Below are 19,414 nucleotides of genomic sequence, written 5' to 3' on the forward strand. Positions count from 1 at the left end.
ACTAATTTTATCCTCCACATAAGAAAACAGGACTAGAGAAACCTATGGCTTCCTCACTTGTTGGTGGTCTAGCAACACTGGCACACAGAGTCTCTGAATCTGAAACTTGTTTTGTCACCTGAAATAATACATTTAGGATTAGTAATTTAATAAATGTATTAGTCTTGTATTCACTGCAATAAAATGTTCTTCTTCAATACTATTTAATACATTACATTTTACTGTAGTAAATAAATAATAGAAATAGGAATTCTCAGCTGTTTTATATCACTATAGAAAAAAATAAAATCTTACTTTAAACTTTTCTCATTATTTATAAAGGGAATTCATAAATTCCTTGTTGGCTTTGATGACAGGTACCTTATTTAGGGCAGCATTTTATAACCCGTATCTCAAACATCATCTCTGGAAGTTAAGAGCCTCCGATGAGTTCTCTATAGAGTGCACAAGATGCCACACTCAGGCAGTTCATAGAGTGTAAGAAATATCCTTGTGCTTTGTCATTTGACATTTTAACCGATAAGAAAATACACCTTGATAAGTTTAACTTACACTTTCTTTCCTTCCCCTTCAGGTATCTACTGGGCTGTATAGTTCACGTTCGACAGTTTTCCTTGACGACAGCACAGCCAGTGAACGTCATCTTAAAACGACACTAAAGCTGTGAGTACAACCATAGTGTCAAGGGACAGATTACTTTATTCTAAAATTAATTATTTCAGCCATTTGGTTGTCCTCTTCAGCAGTCATTTTAAGAAAGTGAAGTCAACTATATATTGATATACAGATTCTAAATATTAAGTATCAATTTCTCTTTTAAAAAATCTTAGATGTCATGGTAGAAGGAAAAATCAGTTAGCAGATAAGCAATCCCAGAAAAGTATAGCTATTTTTTTGGTGCCTTTATGCCTTAAGACAATGTTGACTGCAATGAAAAGGATACTTTATTGGATCCTTGACAGACAAGCAAATGCTGAGGGATTTTGTCATGGCTAGGCCTGCCTTACAAGAGTTACTGAAGGAAGCACTAAATATTGAAAGAAAAAATTGGTACCAGCTACTGCAAAAACATAGCAAAATACAAAGACAAATGACACTATGAAGAAACTGCATCAACTAATTTGCTAAATAACCAGCTAGCATCTTAATGACAGGATCATATTCACACAGAACAATATTAACCTGAAATGTAAATAGGCTAAATGCCCCAGTTAAAAGACACAGACTGACAAACTGGATAAAGAGTCAAGACCCATTGGTGTGCTGTATTCAGGAGACCCATCTCATGTGCAAAGACACATATAGGCTCAAAATAAAGGAATGAGGGAATCTTTACCTAGCAAATGGAAAGCAAAAAAAGCAGGGTTTGTAGTTCTCTCTGATAAAACTGACTTAAAAACAACAGAGATCAAAAAAGACAAGGGTATTACATAATGGTAAAGGGATCAGTGCAACAGGCAGTGCTAACTATCCTAAATATATATGCACCTAATACTGGAGCAACCAGATTCATAAAGCAAGTTGTTAGAGACCTACAAAGCTACTTAGACTCCCACACAATAATAGTGGGAGACTTTAACACCCCACTGTCAACATTAGATCAATGAGACAGAAAATTAACAAGGATATTCATGACTTGAACTACCTCTGGACCAAGCAGACCTAATAGACATCTACAGAACTCTCCACCCCAAGTCAACAGAACATACATTCTTTTCAGCACCACATAATTGGAAGTAAAACACTCCTCAGCAAATGCAAAAGAATGAAAATCGTAACAGTCTCTCAGTCTGTTTTTTGCATTTGGTGAGGAGTGTTTTACTTCCAATTATGTGGTCCATTTTAGAATAAGTGCTATGTGAAAAAATAGAAAAAAAGAAACTCAAAACCGTACAACTACACAGAAACTGAATTACCTGGTTCCTGAATGACTGCTTGGTAAATAACAAAATTAAGGCGGAAATAAGTAAGTTCTTTGAAACCAGTGAAAACAAAGACACAGTGTACCAGAATCTCTGAGACACAGCTAAAACAGTGTTTAGAGGGAAAGTTGTAGCACTAAATGCCCAGATCAGAAAGTGGGAAAGATCTAAAATCGACACCCTAAGATTACCATTAAAACAACTAGAGATGCAAGAGCAAACCAATTCAAAAGCTAGCAGAAGGCAAGAAACAACTAAGATCGGAGCAGAACTGAAGGAGGTGGAGACACGAAAATCCTTCAAAAAATCAGTGAATCCGGGAACTAGTTTTTGGAAAAGATTAACAAAATAGACCACTAGCCAGACTGATAAAGGAGAAACAAGAGAAGAATCCAATAGACACACTAAAATATGCTAAAGGGGATGTCGCCCCTGATCCCACAGAAATGCAGACTATGATCAGAGAATACTATAAACACCTCTACGCAAATAAACTTGAAAATCTAGCAGAAATGGATAGATTTTTAGACACATACATTCTCCTAAAAATAAACCAGGAAAAAGTCGAATCCCTGAATAGACCAGTAACAAGTTCTGAAATTGAGGCAGTAATTAATAGTCACCAAAAAAGCCCAGGAACAGATGGATTCACAGCTGAAAAATAGGGATGGCTGTGAGGCTTCTTTATGTGAAGAAAAGCATCCCAGAAGATTCTGATTTTCACCCCAACTCCATTATTCCAAACTTTGCTGCACATTGAAATTACCTGGGAAACTTAACAACAACTTTGATGCCCAAAGTCATCCCCAATGCTAATTTAAATTAAAATGTTTTATGTAGAAAATGAGGCAGTTATTAAAGCTCCTCAGGTGACTTTAATGTGCAGCAAAGTCTGAGAGCCGCTGCTTAATTTGAGTTTAGGACAAGAAACTGCTCCTATTTGGTAGGACCCTGGGCAAGTCAGTTTTAAGGTTTGTTTTCCTGATCTGTAAAATGAGTATTGGATTAAATGTGATTACACAGTCCCATATTTCTTGGTCCTTTCCAGCCTATAACTTCAAATTCTGTGATTTTAAAATGATTTCAGAGATGAAAACTACTTGAAGGACTATAGACATATGCATCTTAAGTGCTAATGTTACAGGCGTTTTAAAAAGTGCTAATATTGTATAGGCCTATTACTAAAATTGAGATTTGCCTTCCCTCAGTGATTTTGAGCCTCATTCTAGATGCTGAGGGCAAATGAAAGCACATAACTTACATAAGAGAACCTCTTGCTTTCTGTAGAACCTCTTGTTTTCTGATACACAGCATCAGTGGGTAACTTAGGAATACAGTTACATATATCTGAAGAGCTGTATCTGTTCATAAGTATTTCAGTTAAACTAATTGAAGGTACCTGCCATTCATATTACACTGTGTCATGTTACGCTGCCTTGTTAGCACTGCTTATTTTAGGATCACTGTACTTATCATTGATTTCCTGTGTGCTAATATTTACTAATATATCTTTTAATAATTATGCAAAAGTGATTTCAAATAATTTTATTTGTTACAAATCACTTTCATTATATATTTTTAGGGAAATAATACAAATTGGGTGGGTAGGAGATAGTAAACTAAACTAAAATGCAGGGCCTAACATCTTTTTTTCCAAACAGAGTCTCACCCAGGCTGGATTGCAGTGTCATGATCTCAGCTCACTGCAACCTCCACCTCCTGGGTTCAAGCAATTCTCCTGCCTCAGCCTCCTGAGTAGCTGATATTACAGGCACCCACCACCATGCCCGGCTAATTTTTTTTTATTTTTAGTAGAGACAGTTTCACTTGTTGGCCAGGCTGGTCTCGAACTCGTGACCTCATGACCTGCCCACCTTGGCCACGCAAAGTGCTAGGATTACAGGCATGAGCCACCTCACCCATCCCGGGCCTAACATCTTAAAAAAGAAACCACTACTGTATGGGTTAAATTTAAACATATGGGCATATAGACATAAATTGCACGAGGCTGAATGCGGTGGCTCACGCCTGTAATCCCAGCACTTTGGGACGCTGAGGCAGGTGGATCACTTGAGGCCAGTAGTTTGAGACCAACCTGACCATCATGGCAAAATCCCTTCCCTACTAAAAATACAAAAATTAGCTGGGCATAGTGGTGCAAACCTGTAGTTCCAGCTACTTGGGAGGCTGAGGCATGAGAATTGCCTGTACCCCGGAGGGGGAGGTTGTGGTGAGCCAAGATTGCGCCACTGCGCTCCAGTCTGGGCAACAGAGAAAGACTCTGAGTCAAAAAATAAATAAATACATAAAATAAAGTGCATGGGACAAAAGGTTTTGTAGGTAGAAGGGCATATAACAGGGAAATATGTTGTTATTTATATATTATAATCATCAACAGAAACATGTCTTCTAAGAGCATACTGCCTTGCATTTTGCTAAAAGCTAAGAAACGAAAGCAAGAAAGTGCCCTTATGGTACTGTTCTGAACTAGAAGATTTTAATTTCAGGGCCACTAGGAGAGTTTCCTCTGTACCCTTTTTAAAAAATGTCTTCAGGCCTAACAAATGATAACATCTATTGTTACGAATTTTTTTTCTTCCACAGTGTGACCTTAGCGATACATTATCATATCAAGCGAAGGTGAGCTTTTAAAAATCCTGTCTTGTTATTCTGGCTAATTACTTTGCAAGCTGTCAAGCTCAGCGTTAGGTCACAGCTCTAGATATCATAAGCTATATTGTGCCTACTAAAATATTGAAGCAAATTGTTTGTGTTTCTTTGACCCTTAAGCCTCTTTTGATTCTGAAATGACTGAGAGTCCTGAGTATGTTTTTATATTGATTATATTGGTATTCGCTGTGACAGAAATATAAAATTGAGATTTTTTTCAAAATCTGTTCTTAGTTTAGATTTCATAGCTTTACCACTGTTGATATCATGAGCTAGATAATGCTTTGTCCTGAGGACCGTCCTGTGCATTGCAGAAAGTTTAGTAGCATTGATGACCTTTACCAGTAGTAATCCATGACCCAGCTTGTGACAGCAAAAAATATTCCTGAGAACAATACTGTTAACATAAATCTTTTAATGAAGCAGTAACTCTTCTACAACAAAATCTTCAGTAAAAGTGTGTCATGTATTTATATTATTGAAAATCTCTACTGTTGGGCTTAACAGAAGATAGCTGGATTTTCTAGCTCACTTTTTTGCAAATTGCTTTAAAAAAGCAATAAGATAACCTAGTCTTATGCAAATATGTAGTTGGTAAAAGGTGTATTTTTAAAGCTTTCAGACAGCTGTGGGTATTCTTTAATACACAATCAAAACTTCACAAGTGCTAGTTTCTTAAATTACAGTGGCATTTTACACATTAATTTATTCCATCAGCACTCATCGATCTTTCTTAAACAGTAAATGGATCTTTCCACCCATACTTGCATTTATAATATTATGCATTAATTATTTGGAAAATACTGGTTTATGTTTTATTGTATCAAAAAATCACTTTTTTAGTTTAACCACCAATCTTATTTTAAAACATTTTAAAATATTGAGAGGCTGTCAATATTTTATATTATAGTAGAAGGAACAAGTTTTTCAAAGTCCTCAGGAAAGCTTAAATTTTATCACTGGGAACAAATACTTTCCTTGTGACATGAGTGACACATTTCCTCGTGAATGAGAGCACCCTCACTTCATTTATTTTTGAGAATGATAGTTGTACTTTTTTTTAGACCTAGTGTCACTCTGTCACTCGGCTGGAATGGATTGGCATGATCTCAGCTCAAGGAGTCCTCTCACCTCAGGCTCCTGAGTAGCTGGGACCACAGGTGTGTGGCACCACACCTGGCTATTTTTTGTGTGTGTGTGACTTTGGTAGAGACAGGGTTTTGCCATGTTGCCCAGGCTGGTCTTGATCTCCTGAAGGAGTTTAGCTGCAGTGCTAACCTCCCAAAGTGCTGGGATTTTTACAGGCATGAGCCACTGCGCTGACCCAGTTGTACTTTCAAATAAAACTGATGTTCTATGAAAAAAGTGATTGTTCAGTTCACAGTTAAATCTTTTTTTTTAACACAACCATACTGCAGTCAACAGAAGTGCTTCTTGTTAACTTTCCACTTATTCAGAATACTAAAGAGAAATGTCAAGATTTAATAACACCATTTTTACTGCTTCATTAAAGACATTCTTAAGTAATTCAGGCTATCTTTTTTAAATGTAAGGGACAGTAAAGAATAGAATGCCTACTGGTGTAATTTTGTACGACTGCCTTGATTTATGCTGAGAAACCAACAGTTTTGCCCAATTTTGCTTTTATACAATTATGGCAAGTGTCTATGAAAAAGCAGGCAATATCTTTACAATTTTAAAAAATGTTTTCATTTTTCTTTTATCAGCTTTCTCAGGTTGAATTAGTATGGTTATCAGAACAGTGTTGACCTCTTAGGCCTTCTGGAAAAGGGTTCTTGGGGATCCCCGGAGGTCCATGGAGCATATTTGGTGAACCACTGGTTTATCACACAGGCACAATGTATTAAGTTTTACGAAGTTTAAAGTTCATCAAAGACTGGATTCCTTTAAAATAAAAAGGAAGCTGAGTTTTTAATTCAAACTACTGAAAATAAATAAATACATCATGAGAGTGTACTAAAGAGAACTAAAGAGAAAGGAAGCTAGCAATCTGAATCACATTTACATTTATTAAAGTTCTAAGGAGTTTATTGCCACCACCACTGCTTTGTAAAATGTTCTCGTGTTTCAGTGTGTGGTTAGAAGAGTGAAAATATGTTTGGTTTATTGCCATTGCCTGTTAGGGAGGGTCCGTTCTTATAGGCAGTTCTGACTGGTTATCATATAAAAGACTTTCCAGTACAGGACATGATGTGCTGAGTAAGAAGAGGTCAGGAAAACCTCTGCAGGTCAGGATCCAGGAGATTAATTTGTAAAGACTGTTTGCTTTGGTGCAGTAAACACCAAAGCACATAGGAGGCATTCTTTTACAAAACAGATATTATACTAAGATACTAACAATTTTTGAAGTAACGCACATTCTTATTTTATAGAGATGCCGATAGATCTTTGGACATATTTGATGAAGCGTTACATCCATTTAAAGTAAGTGTCACCTTTTTTTTTTTTTTTTTTTTTTTGGGACGGAGTTTTGCTCTTGTCTAGGCTGGAGTGCAATGGTGCCATCTTGGCTTACTGCAGCCTCCGCCGCCCAGGTTCAAGCAATTCTCCTGCGTCAGACTCCCAAGTAGCTGGGATTACAGGTGCCGGCCACCATGCCTGGCTAATTTTGTATTTTGGGTACAGATGGGGTTTCACCATGTTGGACAGGGTGGTTTCAAATTCCTGACCTTGGCCTCCCAAAGTGCTGGGATTACAGGCATGAGCCACTGTGCCTGGCCCAGCAAGTGTCACTTTTGTTGAGGTTGTATTTTCATCAGAGACTTTTATCGGTTTCATGCCAAAGTCAAAGGCATCTTTCTTTAAGTCTCGATCCCCATTTCATGTTACATCTAGGCATCTTATTTCAAAAGTGTTATAAAAAGAACATGCTGGAATAAGATCTGATCTGCAGCTCTGTTTAATTAGTGGGCTAGTGTGAGTAAATATACTGTCCAAGTAACACAAAATCTATCTTTTGGAAAGATAATTGTCAATAGCATCAAGCAATATAAGAATATGTAAATACTTTTAACAGAAGCATTTTTATGAAGAGAGTTAAAAAAATTAAGTTTTAATCAATTTTACATGGTGTAAAAATTTAAAAATGCACTTCCTCAGGTACATAATAGCCACATGTGGCTAGTGATTATTGTATTTAACAGCATAGGCTTAGAGTCTCATGGTTACAGGAAACTATTTTCTCAAAGTTTTATTGCAGAGCAGAATGGCAGATGGTCAGTAAGACATTAAAGCCTAAGAGTAGCTTACATTTGGATAGAATTATGTGGGGGAAACAGCAAAAAAGAACAAACGTTTTCTGAGCTTAATAAGCTCATACTATTTTTAAGTGAATGTTGGTGAGTATTAAATCATTATGGTATTTTAAGATCCTACTGCTCATATTAAAAAAAACTGAAAGACATCTCACCAGTCAAAATTATTGTAAGTGATACATGGGCACCAATGTGAACACTGCTGTCTTAAGAGCACTTCAGATTTTTTTTTCAATGGATACTTACATTGCATCCTTTCTTCTTTCAGCAAGAACAGCTTCCGGAGGACTACTTGAAGTATGATCCTGAATACAGAGTGATTTTCGAATTTGTTAGAGCTCTGTTTAAAGCTCTAAGGCTAACAGCTGAATTGGCAATCGTGAGTCTGGTAAGATATTTTCTTTTTATAAAGCATCGTTAGCAATTTGTCTTGTAAACAGGGTGGTATGGTCATGTTTTTAAATAACAGTAAGTTTCTGAAATTATCTCAGAATGTTAAGAGAAACTTACGAAAGCAAATATACACATTGAGTTGAATCATCGTTTTGGCTTAGAATGTCTCAATTGCTTTTCTAATTGCAGAACAATTGCTACTAAAGACAGCAGGACGGATTTCTGATTTCTCCCCCCACACTTCAGTGCACGCATGCATACACAGTGCACACACATCCAGGGCATGTGGAGGACTTGGAATGGGGAGTGGTAACAAAACCATCCAGTTGATGGGCAGGAATAGATGCCAGTATAGGTCTAAGCTGAGTCCCAGGCTATATCCCCAGGCAGTTCTGTTGCTTGCTGTGATTGCGAGCTGCTGCCCTAAATTCATTGTTCCTTGGATGATGAGTGTTAATCCACCCCTGCTGATCACCTGTGCCTGCTCATGAAGTTGCCCAGGAATGTGGTTCCAGTAGCACTTGGACACAGGCTTTGCCAGTTGGTCTACCAAGTCATAGCTGTGTCATTACATTGACATCATCCCTACAGAATTTTTTTGATGAAACTATTATTTTAAATAATAAATTCTGTTCAAATTGTTAAAATTAGTCTTATTCCTCCCCACGGCAAACCTACAGAGTAAAGTCAACTTCATGGCCAGGAAGGAAAAAATACTTCGATCAGTACTTCTTTAGCATCTAGTTAGAGTCTAGGGGAGAAGGCTCCTGCTGTACACTTGAATCAAAGGCAATGGGCACTGGACCAAATACAGGCCTTCTAGAGGAGCTGCAAATCATTTGGAGCTCTTGGCATGTGCTGGAGGGAAGCAGGAGTGGTGCTTCCAGATACAGGGAGATAGGTGATGTAGGAAGGAAAGCTGGATTGTAAAAGGGAGAGTTTTGTACATGGGATAAGCTCAGTGTGCCTTTGAGAGAGCAGAGTGGCAGAGTCTAGTCATCATTTGGATATACAGGGCTAGAGCATGAATCTGATGTAGAGCTACAGAATGAAGAGCAACAGTGGCTGTTTAAATACCAAGAAAGTGTGTAGAATGAAACTGGACAAGCCAGGCCTGGTGGTTTCATGCCTTTAGTCCTAGCTATTTGGGAGGCTAAGGTGAGGGAATTACTTTAGCCTAGCAGTTTAAGTCCAGCCTTGGCCAAAGGATGAGACCCTGTATTTTAAGAGAAGAAAAAGTAAGGCCAGGTACAGTATCTCATGCCTATAATCCCAGCATTTTGGGAGGCCAAGTTGAAAGAATTGCTCGACTGTGGGAGTTCAAGACCAGACTGGGCAGTAAAGTGAGACCCGTTTCTACCAAAAAAAAAAAAAAAAATCAAGAAATTAGCTGGACATGGTAGCACATGCCTGTGGCCTCAGGTCCATGGTAGGCTGAAGCAGGAAGATCACTTGAGCCCAGGAGGTGGAGGCTGCAGTGACCTGTATTTATGCCACTGTACTCCAGCCTGGGCAACAGAGTGAGACCCTGCCTCAAAAACAGATAAAGCGGACAGCAAATGGGTCAGTAAGGTCTGTTATGATTTAAGGGACAAGCCCCCAGAAGAATGGCTGCTAGAGTGGAAGGAGGAAAAGCAGAAGAGGATAATAAAAGGAGAAAGAATTCAAGATAGGAGAGGCTGTGGTCACAGTGCTGAATGCTGCCAAGCAGTGACTTAATTCGTGAACACTCACTGGATGCTGACTCTGTGCTGCTCTTCTAAGTGCTGGGGTAGAGGAGAGGACAGGTGGAACACAGTTCTTGTTTTTATGAGCTTGTGTTCTAGGTGGATTGAAGTTAAGTATCTTTTTAGGTAGTATGAAACAAAGAGAAAGCAGGATAAAGGGACACAGAGTGATTGGGGGCTATTTGAGGTAGAATGGTAAGAAGAGCCTCTCTAGAGAGCTGACATTTGAACGGACCCAACTAAATGTATGACGAGAAAGAGTGCTGACATTACAGGAAGCAGGATGACTGCCAAGACAGACAGAAACATGTTTCATGTGTGTTTGAGGAACAAACAGCAAGGTGACCACCATGGTCAGAGTTAAGAATGAGGGAAACAGTAGAGATGAGGTACCACGTGCAGTGCCATAGCTCACAGGGCCTTTTGGCTTGCAGGCCATAGGAAGAAGTTAAGGTTTTGCTCCAGTTTGATGGGAAACTCGTGGTAGATCTTAGGCAGGGGAGTGCCATGCTCTAAATGAAGAGGCTATGCTGGCTGCTTTGGGGACAGTAGGCCATAGCTGGGAGGCAGACTGGAGGCAGAGAAGAGCGTTAAGAAATCTCTAGGGTAGTACAGGTGAGCATTGACAGACTGGTTCACCACAAAACCAGGCAGACTACCAGTGAAGGTAGACCTAACAGGCATTGCACACGGATTGGAGCAGGGGAAGTGAAATGCAGGTGTTTGGCCCCAGCATCTAGGCAAATGGAAATGTATGAGGAGCTCCAGTTTGTCAGTGTGAAGGCACCAGAAATAAGAACCTATTGGCAAAACGAACCTTGGGAGAGTCATGTCAGGGCAGGCAGCGTAGGTGAAGAAGGGTTGGAAGATGAACTGGCATGAGGTTATGGTGTTGTGCGTACCAGTGAGAGGACATAGTTGGAGAGCAGTGAGGAGTGGAATGGGGACAAAGGAAACACCATTTGGGAGAAGTCTCTGGTAGAGAGGAAGAAAATCTTCAGAAAGAGGTGACTGTTGGAACGGTATTCTGCAAAAGTGAGATGGGGTCAACTGCGCTGAGGGAAGAGTTGACATCAGTGGGAATAAAGAGTTTTTCTCAAACTCACCTAGAAGGGCTTGTGGCATGGATGAGTGTCAGCAGCTCAGCAGCTCAGCAGGAAAGGGGATGGGAAGTTGAAGCCTTGCCATGTTTCAGTGCTCTCTGATTCCTATGCAGTTGAACCCAGGGAAGGAGATTCATTCTTGAAATACTTGAGAGCGCAGTTTGGGAGAAAGGGAGCAGAATCTTTGAAACATGTCATGTTCAATAGCCATTTGTTTTTGAAAACATACTTGAGTTTGGCAGCTCAGATCTGGCAATGTTTTCCAATTGGATAACCTGCATACAAGAAATAAACTCACCTGTTTTTAAAAAATAAATAAATAAAGTTTCATCCATTTGTTAAGATGTAAAAAGTTCAAGTAGCTCACAGACATACTGTTCCGCAGAGCACCCTCTGAGGTAACAACACCTCACAGCTCACCTTTGATCTTTACTCAGCTGTTCACTTTGCCCAATTCTTTGTGGGACCGATGTTTGATAGATGTAAAGTAATTCATGAAATTATCTCACAAACTGCTGGGCAGCAGGTTTAGAGGAATCCCAGGGATACTGAGATTGGCAGCTTTTTCCACTTTAAAACCAACAGACTTGTTTAAGTTGCACATGATGTAAGACATAATAAATTTGTATGAAGTGATCATGAAGATGTGAAAAATAGGGGCTGTGGGAAGGACTCTCCTTTGTACATGTGTGTTTCTTATCAAGTGAGCAATTGCATATGTGGAAAGTTTTACAACCCCACAGACTTGCGTCCGCCATGCTGCTCTGCACAGCAGCCACTGGGAGGCTCTCTTGACCAGGAGTTTTTTAAGCTAGTGCCCCAGAAGGGTGAGTTTTTGTGATAAGGAGGTTAATATTTGCTATCACATAGGTTTTACATATTCAAGTTTGACATACTTGTAAAATTCCCATCTGCCTACTAGCTAGATGTGAGATATTATATGTGATAGGCACTTGAGGATTTATTGGACAGCTTTAATCCACACTGAGCATGTGTGTGTGTGTGCTCTCTCTTATGAGTGTGAAGGTGACAACACTGCCTCTTTCTATGATGCCCTTGGCTGAGACGTACAGTCATTCTTGTGACCAAAATTGGGCTGTAAATTTCTATGGGCAGAGTAAGTAGCAGAAGTATCTGACCTACGATTGCGATATGGCCGCTTGCCTGGCCTGATCAAGTCTCTGTAGAACGTAAGAATAAAAGGCACTTACTTTCTGGTCAAGACCACAAGGAATCTGTCATTCATAAGAGTTCTTATCACAGCACTTAAACGGAGCTAAATCAAAGGCCAGCGTTTGCTATGTTTTGCAGATTTACATAGAAAGACTACTGAGTTACGTTTGTATCGACATTTGTCCAACCAACTGGAGGAGGATTGTCATGGGAGCCGTTCTTATTGCCGCCAAGGCTTGGAATGATGAAGCTGTGTGGAATGAGAACTTTGACAGTGTTGCAGTTGAAGAAATGTGAGTTTGTATGGTTTTTGTGAACTTTCTTTCCTTTCTTTCTTTCTTTTTTTTTTTTTTTAAGGTGGAGTTTCGTTGTTGTCCAGGCTGTGGTGCAATGGCATGATCTCGGCTCACTGCAACCTCCGCCTCCCAGATTCAAGTGATTCTGCCTCCCAGATTCAAGCGGTTCAACCTCCCGCGTAGCTGGGATTACAGGCATCCACCACCACATCCAGCTAATTTTTTGTATTTCTAGTAGAGACGGGGTCTCACCATGTTGGCCAGGCTGGTCTCAAACTCCTGGCCTCAGGTGATCCACCTGCCTTGGCCTCCCAACGTGCTGGGATTACAGGCATGAGCAACTATGCCCAGCTGTCTTTGTGAACTTTCTAATCATTTCTCAATACTTTTTGGTCCCGTAAACTTAACACTTTAAGAACTATTTTTAAAGTTTACATTGTACTGATAATGGAAATGGGCATAAACATCACATTTTAGAACAACTGTTCATATTTTCATTGCTCATTGGTAGGTCTTGGTAAATTGTTATTGTAATAATCTGCTCATAAATTGAAAAATATTTTTCTGTGGATATTTTTGGCAAACATTTTACCAGTGTACTACCAGAAAATAATAGTACAGTAAATATCCTTATGGCTTTTTACAAGCTGTCTGCAAGTTCCAGTCTCTTAGTAAGGAGCACATGTCTGGCCTTTGAAATAATTGTTTGGCCATTGACAGGTCTGGGGCCTGTGGACTGGGGAAAATGTATAGCTTCACCCTGAGTCATACATTGTGTACTTGCTTTTGCTGGTGTTCTCCCTGCTTTTATCTGAAGATCTGTTTTATAGAAACCGTGAGATACAGAATAGCCACAGATCCCTGTGCCCCTGTCCGCTTCCTCTTCAGAGTGTCGCATCATTGGGCTGATGAGTTAGAAGTTCCAGTGTTCCCCTCAGGCAGTCTGAGAAACATTGCTGGAGCATCACCCAATGCTCGCCACACTCAGGAGGTTCCCAGGGCACTCGTGCAACCACAGCAGCATTTGCGGGGCGGAGGGGAGCAAGTTATCCATGCGAGTGCAAGAAATCTTGCTGAGTCATGGGGTTGGCACCAACATGACACTGAAAGAAGAGCTTCATGGGTCTTTCTTCCACTCTAGCCTCCTGAGTGCTGTAAAGAGAAGGGCCTTGGAGCTAGTTGGCAGGGTGAGCCAGGGAGGCATTTCCAGCAGAGGCTCTCACAGTGTCCACTAGACAGAGAGAATGGCTTTGTGGATGACACTTAGAAAAATCTGAAAAAAACACCTCTTGATGACATTCAGCAGCATATGAAGATCAAGATTATGACAGGCACCGGCAAGAGGTTTTGGCTTTTTGGTTTTCTTTTTTTTCACATTTGCCTATTACTCCAGATAAGACTGTCATTCAGAATGTCTGCAGTCACAGAGGTGGAGCCTGATGGCTGAATAGAAATCTGTGCCAATTGTGCTCCCCATAGGAATAACAAATTTAGCAACTGTCTAAATAAAAAAGCACCTTCATAAGAACTAGAAATCAGGTAAGTGATCGTAGTACTTGGGTTTAACTTCATATCACTGAAAGAGGCACTGAACAGTGTAGAAAAGACGGTCTTGAATTGCCGATGCCACCCTGTGAACCTGTGGCAAGGAGAGAGGCTACATGCTTGGGGCAGGGAGAGCACAGCAGCTGTGGGACTCATCCTGAACTCAGTGCTTCCTTGTCATAGCAGAAAGCACAACAAGGCTGAACTCACCCAATGCCCACCCACCGAAAAAAAAAAACATTTAGACTAGCCCCAGCCATAGGGGAGTTGTTCATCCCAGTGGATGGAACTTGAGTTGTGAAAGCCTGGCTGCTGTGGGATAAAATATTCTGGGGTCCTTAATAAACCTGAAAGCCTGTCTAGGTCACAAGGACTGCAACTCTTAGGCAAGTTCAAGTGCCGTGCTGCGCTTGGAACCAGTGTGTCAGGAGGGGCATGTGACCCTGGGAGACAGCAGCTGGGGCAGCTAGGGAGTGTTTGCTCACCCCTCCTTCAACCCTTGACAGTGCAGCTCACAGCTCTGACAAAGACTTCTTTCGTCGGCTTGAGGGGAGGAAAGAGGACTTTGTCTTGCAACTCGGATACTAGCTCAGCCACAGTGGGAGAGGGCACTGGTCAGAGTCACGAAACCCCCATTTGAGGTCCCAGCTTTGGGATAGCATCTCTAGACAAACTCTGGGCCAGAAGGGAACCTGCTAGGACTCAGTAATGGCAGGATTCATCTCTTTCTGATGAAAGAGCCCTTGGGCCCTGAAGCATCATCAGTGATGACCAGGTAGTACATGCCATGGGCCTGGAGTGAGACAGAGATGTGCTGGGTCAGCTGCGGTGGCTCCAAGGAGAGACTCCCTCTGCTTGATAAATGCTGAGGGAAGAGTAAAGAGGAGTTTCCTTGAGCTTAGATACCAGCTCAGCTGCAGTCAGAGGAGCACCAGGTGAGCTGTAGGAGTCCACGATTCAGGCCTTGGCTCTTGGATGGCATCTCTGGACCTACCCTGGTCCAGAGGGGAGCCCACAGCCCTGAAGAATGAGTTCCAGGGAAGGCTGCACTCACAAGCTGATTAATACCTTGGGGTATTATTAAGTGAACATCCGTGGGGTATTATTAAGTGAACATCTGTGGTGACCTGGCACTAAGCTCCATGGGACTGCAATGCTGTGCGTGGGGACTGGCTACTCTGCCTAGGGAAAAAGGAAGGAAGAGCGGGAAGGGATTTGCCTGGTGGATTCAGTGCCAGCTCAGCCATGGTAGAACAGAACACCAGGTAGATGTCTAAGGTTTACGACTCCAGCCTAGGCTCCCAGGCAGCACCTTTGAACCCATCCAGGTGTTATACCCAAGTGAGTCAAGGAATGAGCCACACTCTGAGGTTGAATTATGAGTCCTTTCTTTTAGCCAGTGACCAAGAGGTGGCTAACACCCAAAATTCTCTCGGCCCTCAAGAAAGAGTTAAGGGGTTTCTTATACCCTAGTTTGAAAAGGGAGGGGGGAACCTAGCTGAAGCAATTTTTTCACAGAAGCAGAGTAAGCAAAAAAGTTAAAAGATAAACTGGTACATGAGAAATAAAACAGTACCAGGTGCGAGGGCTAGAGCTGTCATAAAAAGACATCCAATTTATACATATGGGGGCTCTGGGTACTCAACAGCAACTGCATTCCCAGGCTCTGCTGGAACTGCTTAACTCAGGCCCTTATCAGCAGATGCACTCCGGGATGTGCCCAGTGTCATCCTGCCCCAGCTACATACTGCATTTACTTACTTAATGAGGGGAATAAGTAAAATGAAGACACGAAGGTGGAGTCTGTCTGGCTCAAGAAGCTAACATGAAGCCTGAACAGCTCTCAGCTAAGAAAGAGAGAGTCGGTTTAAGCCAACGACAAGCAGGTTATCACATAGGGACCAGGGCAACTTACTGCACTTAAGGGAAGGACAGAAGCCTGGCTAGCTTCACTACCTGCTAATTGTAGAGCCCCGGGGCCTTGAGTGACATAAGTGGCAGCAGGTAGATGTTACAGTGGGCCTTGTGCAGTCACAATGCTGTGCTGACTTCAGACCTAGTGCCGTCTGGACAGACCTAGTGCTGTTCCAGAGGTCGTGGCCACAGGGGTGCTTGTATCGCTCCTCTCCCAGCTCCAGGCAGCCTAGCACAGAGAGACAGACTTCATTTGTGGGAAAGTAAGGGAAGAAGGGAGCCTGTCTGCTAATACAGAGAATTCCTCCAGGTCTTATCCGAGACCACCAACGTGGTACCTCCACAAGTCTGCAAAAACAATGACATTCTTCACAGAAATAGAAAATCAAGTGTATTAACACACTTTTTATATCCATGTTTTTTTCCAATACAAGTTTTTTCTATTTTCAAAGAGAGCTGGGAAAGTTGCATGCTTTCTTGTATTTCTTCGATCGAAAGCGTTCTGTCCAGTGTGAGTTCTTTCATGCGTTCTAATAAACTAGAGCACGGGATGGCTTTACCACATTTCTTACATGAGAATAATGTTTTTGAAGCTGGCCCGGTGAACTAACGTGGTCCTGTGTTGGTTTTGTTGTGTTTCTCCTTCCCCAGGAATGAGTTGGAAAGGCAGTTCTTGAAGCTAATTGATTATAATATCCAAGTTCCTGGCAGCATTTACAGCAAATACTACTTTGATCTTTGCACTTTGGCACAGGACCACGCGGATTTGCCTCTTCAGCTCCTTGACAGAGAAAGAACACGGAAGCCGGAGGTAAGACTATGAAGTTACTAAGTGGATTTGCAGTCGGCAGTGCCAACATCTGTGACTAAGTCATATTAAGTTATGATTAGAAAAATGGGAAGCTTCAGCCCAGTGCAGTGGCTCATGCCTGTAATCCCAGCACTTTGGGAGGCTGAGGTGAGTGGATCACGTGAGGTCAGAAGTTCGAGGCTAGGCTGACCAACATGAAGAAATACTGTCTCTACTAAAAATACAAAATTAGCTGGGTGTGGTGATGCATGCCTGTAAGCCCAGTTACTCTGGAGGCTAAGGCAGGAGAATTGCTTGAACCCTAAAGGCGGAGGTTGCAGTGAGCCAAGATCATGCTACTGAACTCCGGCCTGAGCAACAGAGTGAGACTCCGCCTGAAAAAAATATATATGTTTTAATCAAGTTTAATTCATTCTCAATGGTTTGCTTTTGAACGTTTGCCCTTTCAGATAATCATACAGAAGTGATTTCTTGCCATTTTATTCCTAATGATGTCTATGATTAGACATCATTATATAATGGACTTACCACTCTTGACTATTTTTTATTACTCAATTTGCAAATTTATGTCATTTTCTACTGTGTATACTACAGTGCAGTCAGTCCCATGCGTGTGTTAGACAAACCATTAGTGCCTAAGCCGAGAGACCTGCACTTAGACTGCATGAGGTGTGTGTGTCTCAAGTATTGGCTGCAGGAAGTACATGGGATTTTACTGGAAATGATAACTTTTATAACTTTCATGGGACTAAGTAATATTTATGGTTTGTGACTTTTGGTAATTACACAGTAAAATTACAGCTGACAAGGTTGAACATTTAAAATAGGCATGCTCTGTAGTACCCTGGAAGTATTTTAAAATAATACTTTTTTACCATAATTAATGTGCAAGTGAAGTCGTGCCTTTTGATGCTTTAGTCATTAGACTTCATTGACATTCCAATCCAATCCAGCACATGCCTGCCTCATTAAAATTTGCTTTGAGTATATAATTACTACAAATTGGGTAGAATTTGAATAGATTAGTAAACTAACTTTTTGCAAAAGTTTGTGTTCATTACATTTAAGGAACAAGTGCACAGGTAACAGATGATACTGCTGTTAGAAGCCTGTCACAATACTGTGACATCTTTGGGAAGCTAATTTTTAAGTAACTTAATAAAACAAGCCCCCCTTTGCTCCAGCAATCTAATTCTAGCCCTGAGATTACCTTAGTGAGTTGACAGAAGTTGGCAGTGTCAACCTCAGCCTAAGTAGCTGTAACTGAACTACCTAAAGAAGTCTGCATGTGTGGCTTACTATCAGTGGTGACTGTTAAAAAGTTGGAACCCTTTTTAAAATTGTACCTCTTTTCTGTTTGACATTCTTAGGCTTTTTCAAGGATGGGAAAAGACGGAGACGTAGATAGTGCTGCCAAGAACAGGTCTTTGGGTGCTGATGATTTAACTAATCTTCAGTGCGCTAAAGCCGTCCTCTCCTAAAGGAAGAAATGAGGGGTAATGTAACATCTGAACCCCTCATCTAAAAAGACAGGAAAATACCACCTCTCCTGCTACAGAACTAGAAAACTTCATATTTTCAAAAGAAGAAACACCTCAATTCAAGTTAACTCAAGGACAACTAAGACCTTGTCAGGGCAACAACACACTCTTACACTCTTCTGTCTGTTTTAATGTAAACACAGTTACAGGTGCCACTCCAAAGTGATGGCTCCTTCTGCCTATGCACAGAGACTTCTTTAGTGTGTGGGCTGATAGCTGTGAATTATGTAAGGCTTTTAAAATAATAAAAGCTTTTTAAATGTTAAAGATAACTTTTCTGTTTCTTTCCTATTTTTTTCTCCCAATATTGCTGCACATGCATTTGGAATCAATGCAGTATTCCTATTAAAACATGGGACTCAGCTGGGCATCATGGCTCAAGCCTGTAATCCCAGCACTTTGGGAGGCTGAGATGGGCAGATCACGAGGTCAAGAGATGAAGACTATCCTGGCCAGCATGGTAAAACCCTGTCTCTACTAAAAATACAAAAATTAGCTGGGTGTGGTGGCAGGTGCCTGTAGTCCTAGCTACTCAGGAGGCTGAGGCAGGAGAATCGCTTAAATCAGGAAGACAGAGGTTGCAGTGATTCAAGATCATGCCACTTCATTCCAGCCTGGACAGAGGGAGACTTTCTCTGAAAAAAAAAAAAACGTGGGACTCTAACAACTCCCAAAGCCAGTAGGAGCAGATGCAGCATTGTCAGGGATTGAAGGGCTCTTCCTTCCTACTCTCACTTGATATGTCTTAAAGCATTTTTGTAAGTTGCCTTAACCATTCACAAGTTGGTTTAATTCATGCCATTAAACTTGGTTTAATATTTGTTTCTGTTTTTGCTTAAGCTCTTTTCAATTTTAAGATAATTTATTACACTTAAAATCACTCTCTGGCCATAATACTTAGTAACATAGTGCATTAGATGGCATCTTTGAATAGTTGATTATTGTGTCTGAGAGGAAAAACACATTAGAACATAAAATTAAATATGCCAAAGAGAAAGGATTTCCAGGAATACCGTAGAATTAGAACAAGGGTGTTGGAGGTTT

General features: G+C 40.9%; 1 protein-coding gene across 10 annotated transcripts in view; it reads left to right on the forward strand.

Moving 5' to 3' along the window:
- LOC135271965 (WASH complex subunit 2A-like) overlaps positions 1–19,192 on the forward strand; it is an 80,268-nt gene extending 61,076 nt beyond the window's left edge. For 9 of the 10 annotated variants that reach the window (XM_064370089.1, XM_064370091.1, XM_064370088.1 and 6 more), the window contains 7 exons: positions 575–663; positions 4,527–4,562; positions 6,986–7,037; positions 8,136–8,255; positions 12,402–12,556; positions 16,670–16,829; positions 18,200–18,642. In XM_064370089.1, coding sequence (XP_064226159.1) covers positions 575–663; positions 4,527–4,562; positions 6,986–7,037; positions 8,136–8,255; positions 12,402–12,556; positions 16,670–16,829; positions 18,200–18,310 — 723 coding nt within the window. In that variant the 3' untranslated portion in view covers positions 18,311–18,642. Of the gene's footprint in view, positions 1–574; positions 664–4,526; positions 4,563–6,985; positions 7,038–8,135; positions 8,256–12,401; positions 12,557–16,669; positions 16,830–18,199; positions 18,643–18,707 lie in introns of those variants that run through there. The other variant, XM_064370093.1, reaches the window with a different exon arrangement.
- Positions 19,193–19,414: the final 222 nt, after the last annotated feature.

This window comes from Aotus nancymaae, unplaced genomic scaffold (assembly GCF_030222135.1).
Source record: "Aotus nancymaae isolate 86718 unplaced genomic scaffold, 86718_ANA_hifiasm-v0.15.2.pri h1tg000099l, whole genome shotgun sequence".
Taxonomy (NCBI): domain Eukaryota; kingdom Metazoa; phylum Chordata; class Mammalia; order Primates; family Aotidae; genus Aotus; species Aotus nancymaae.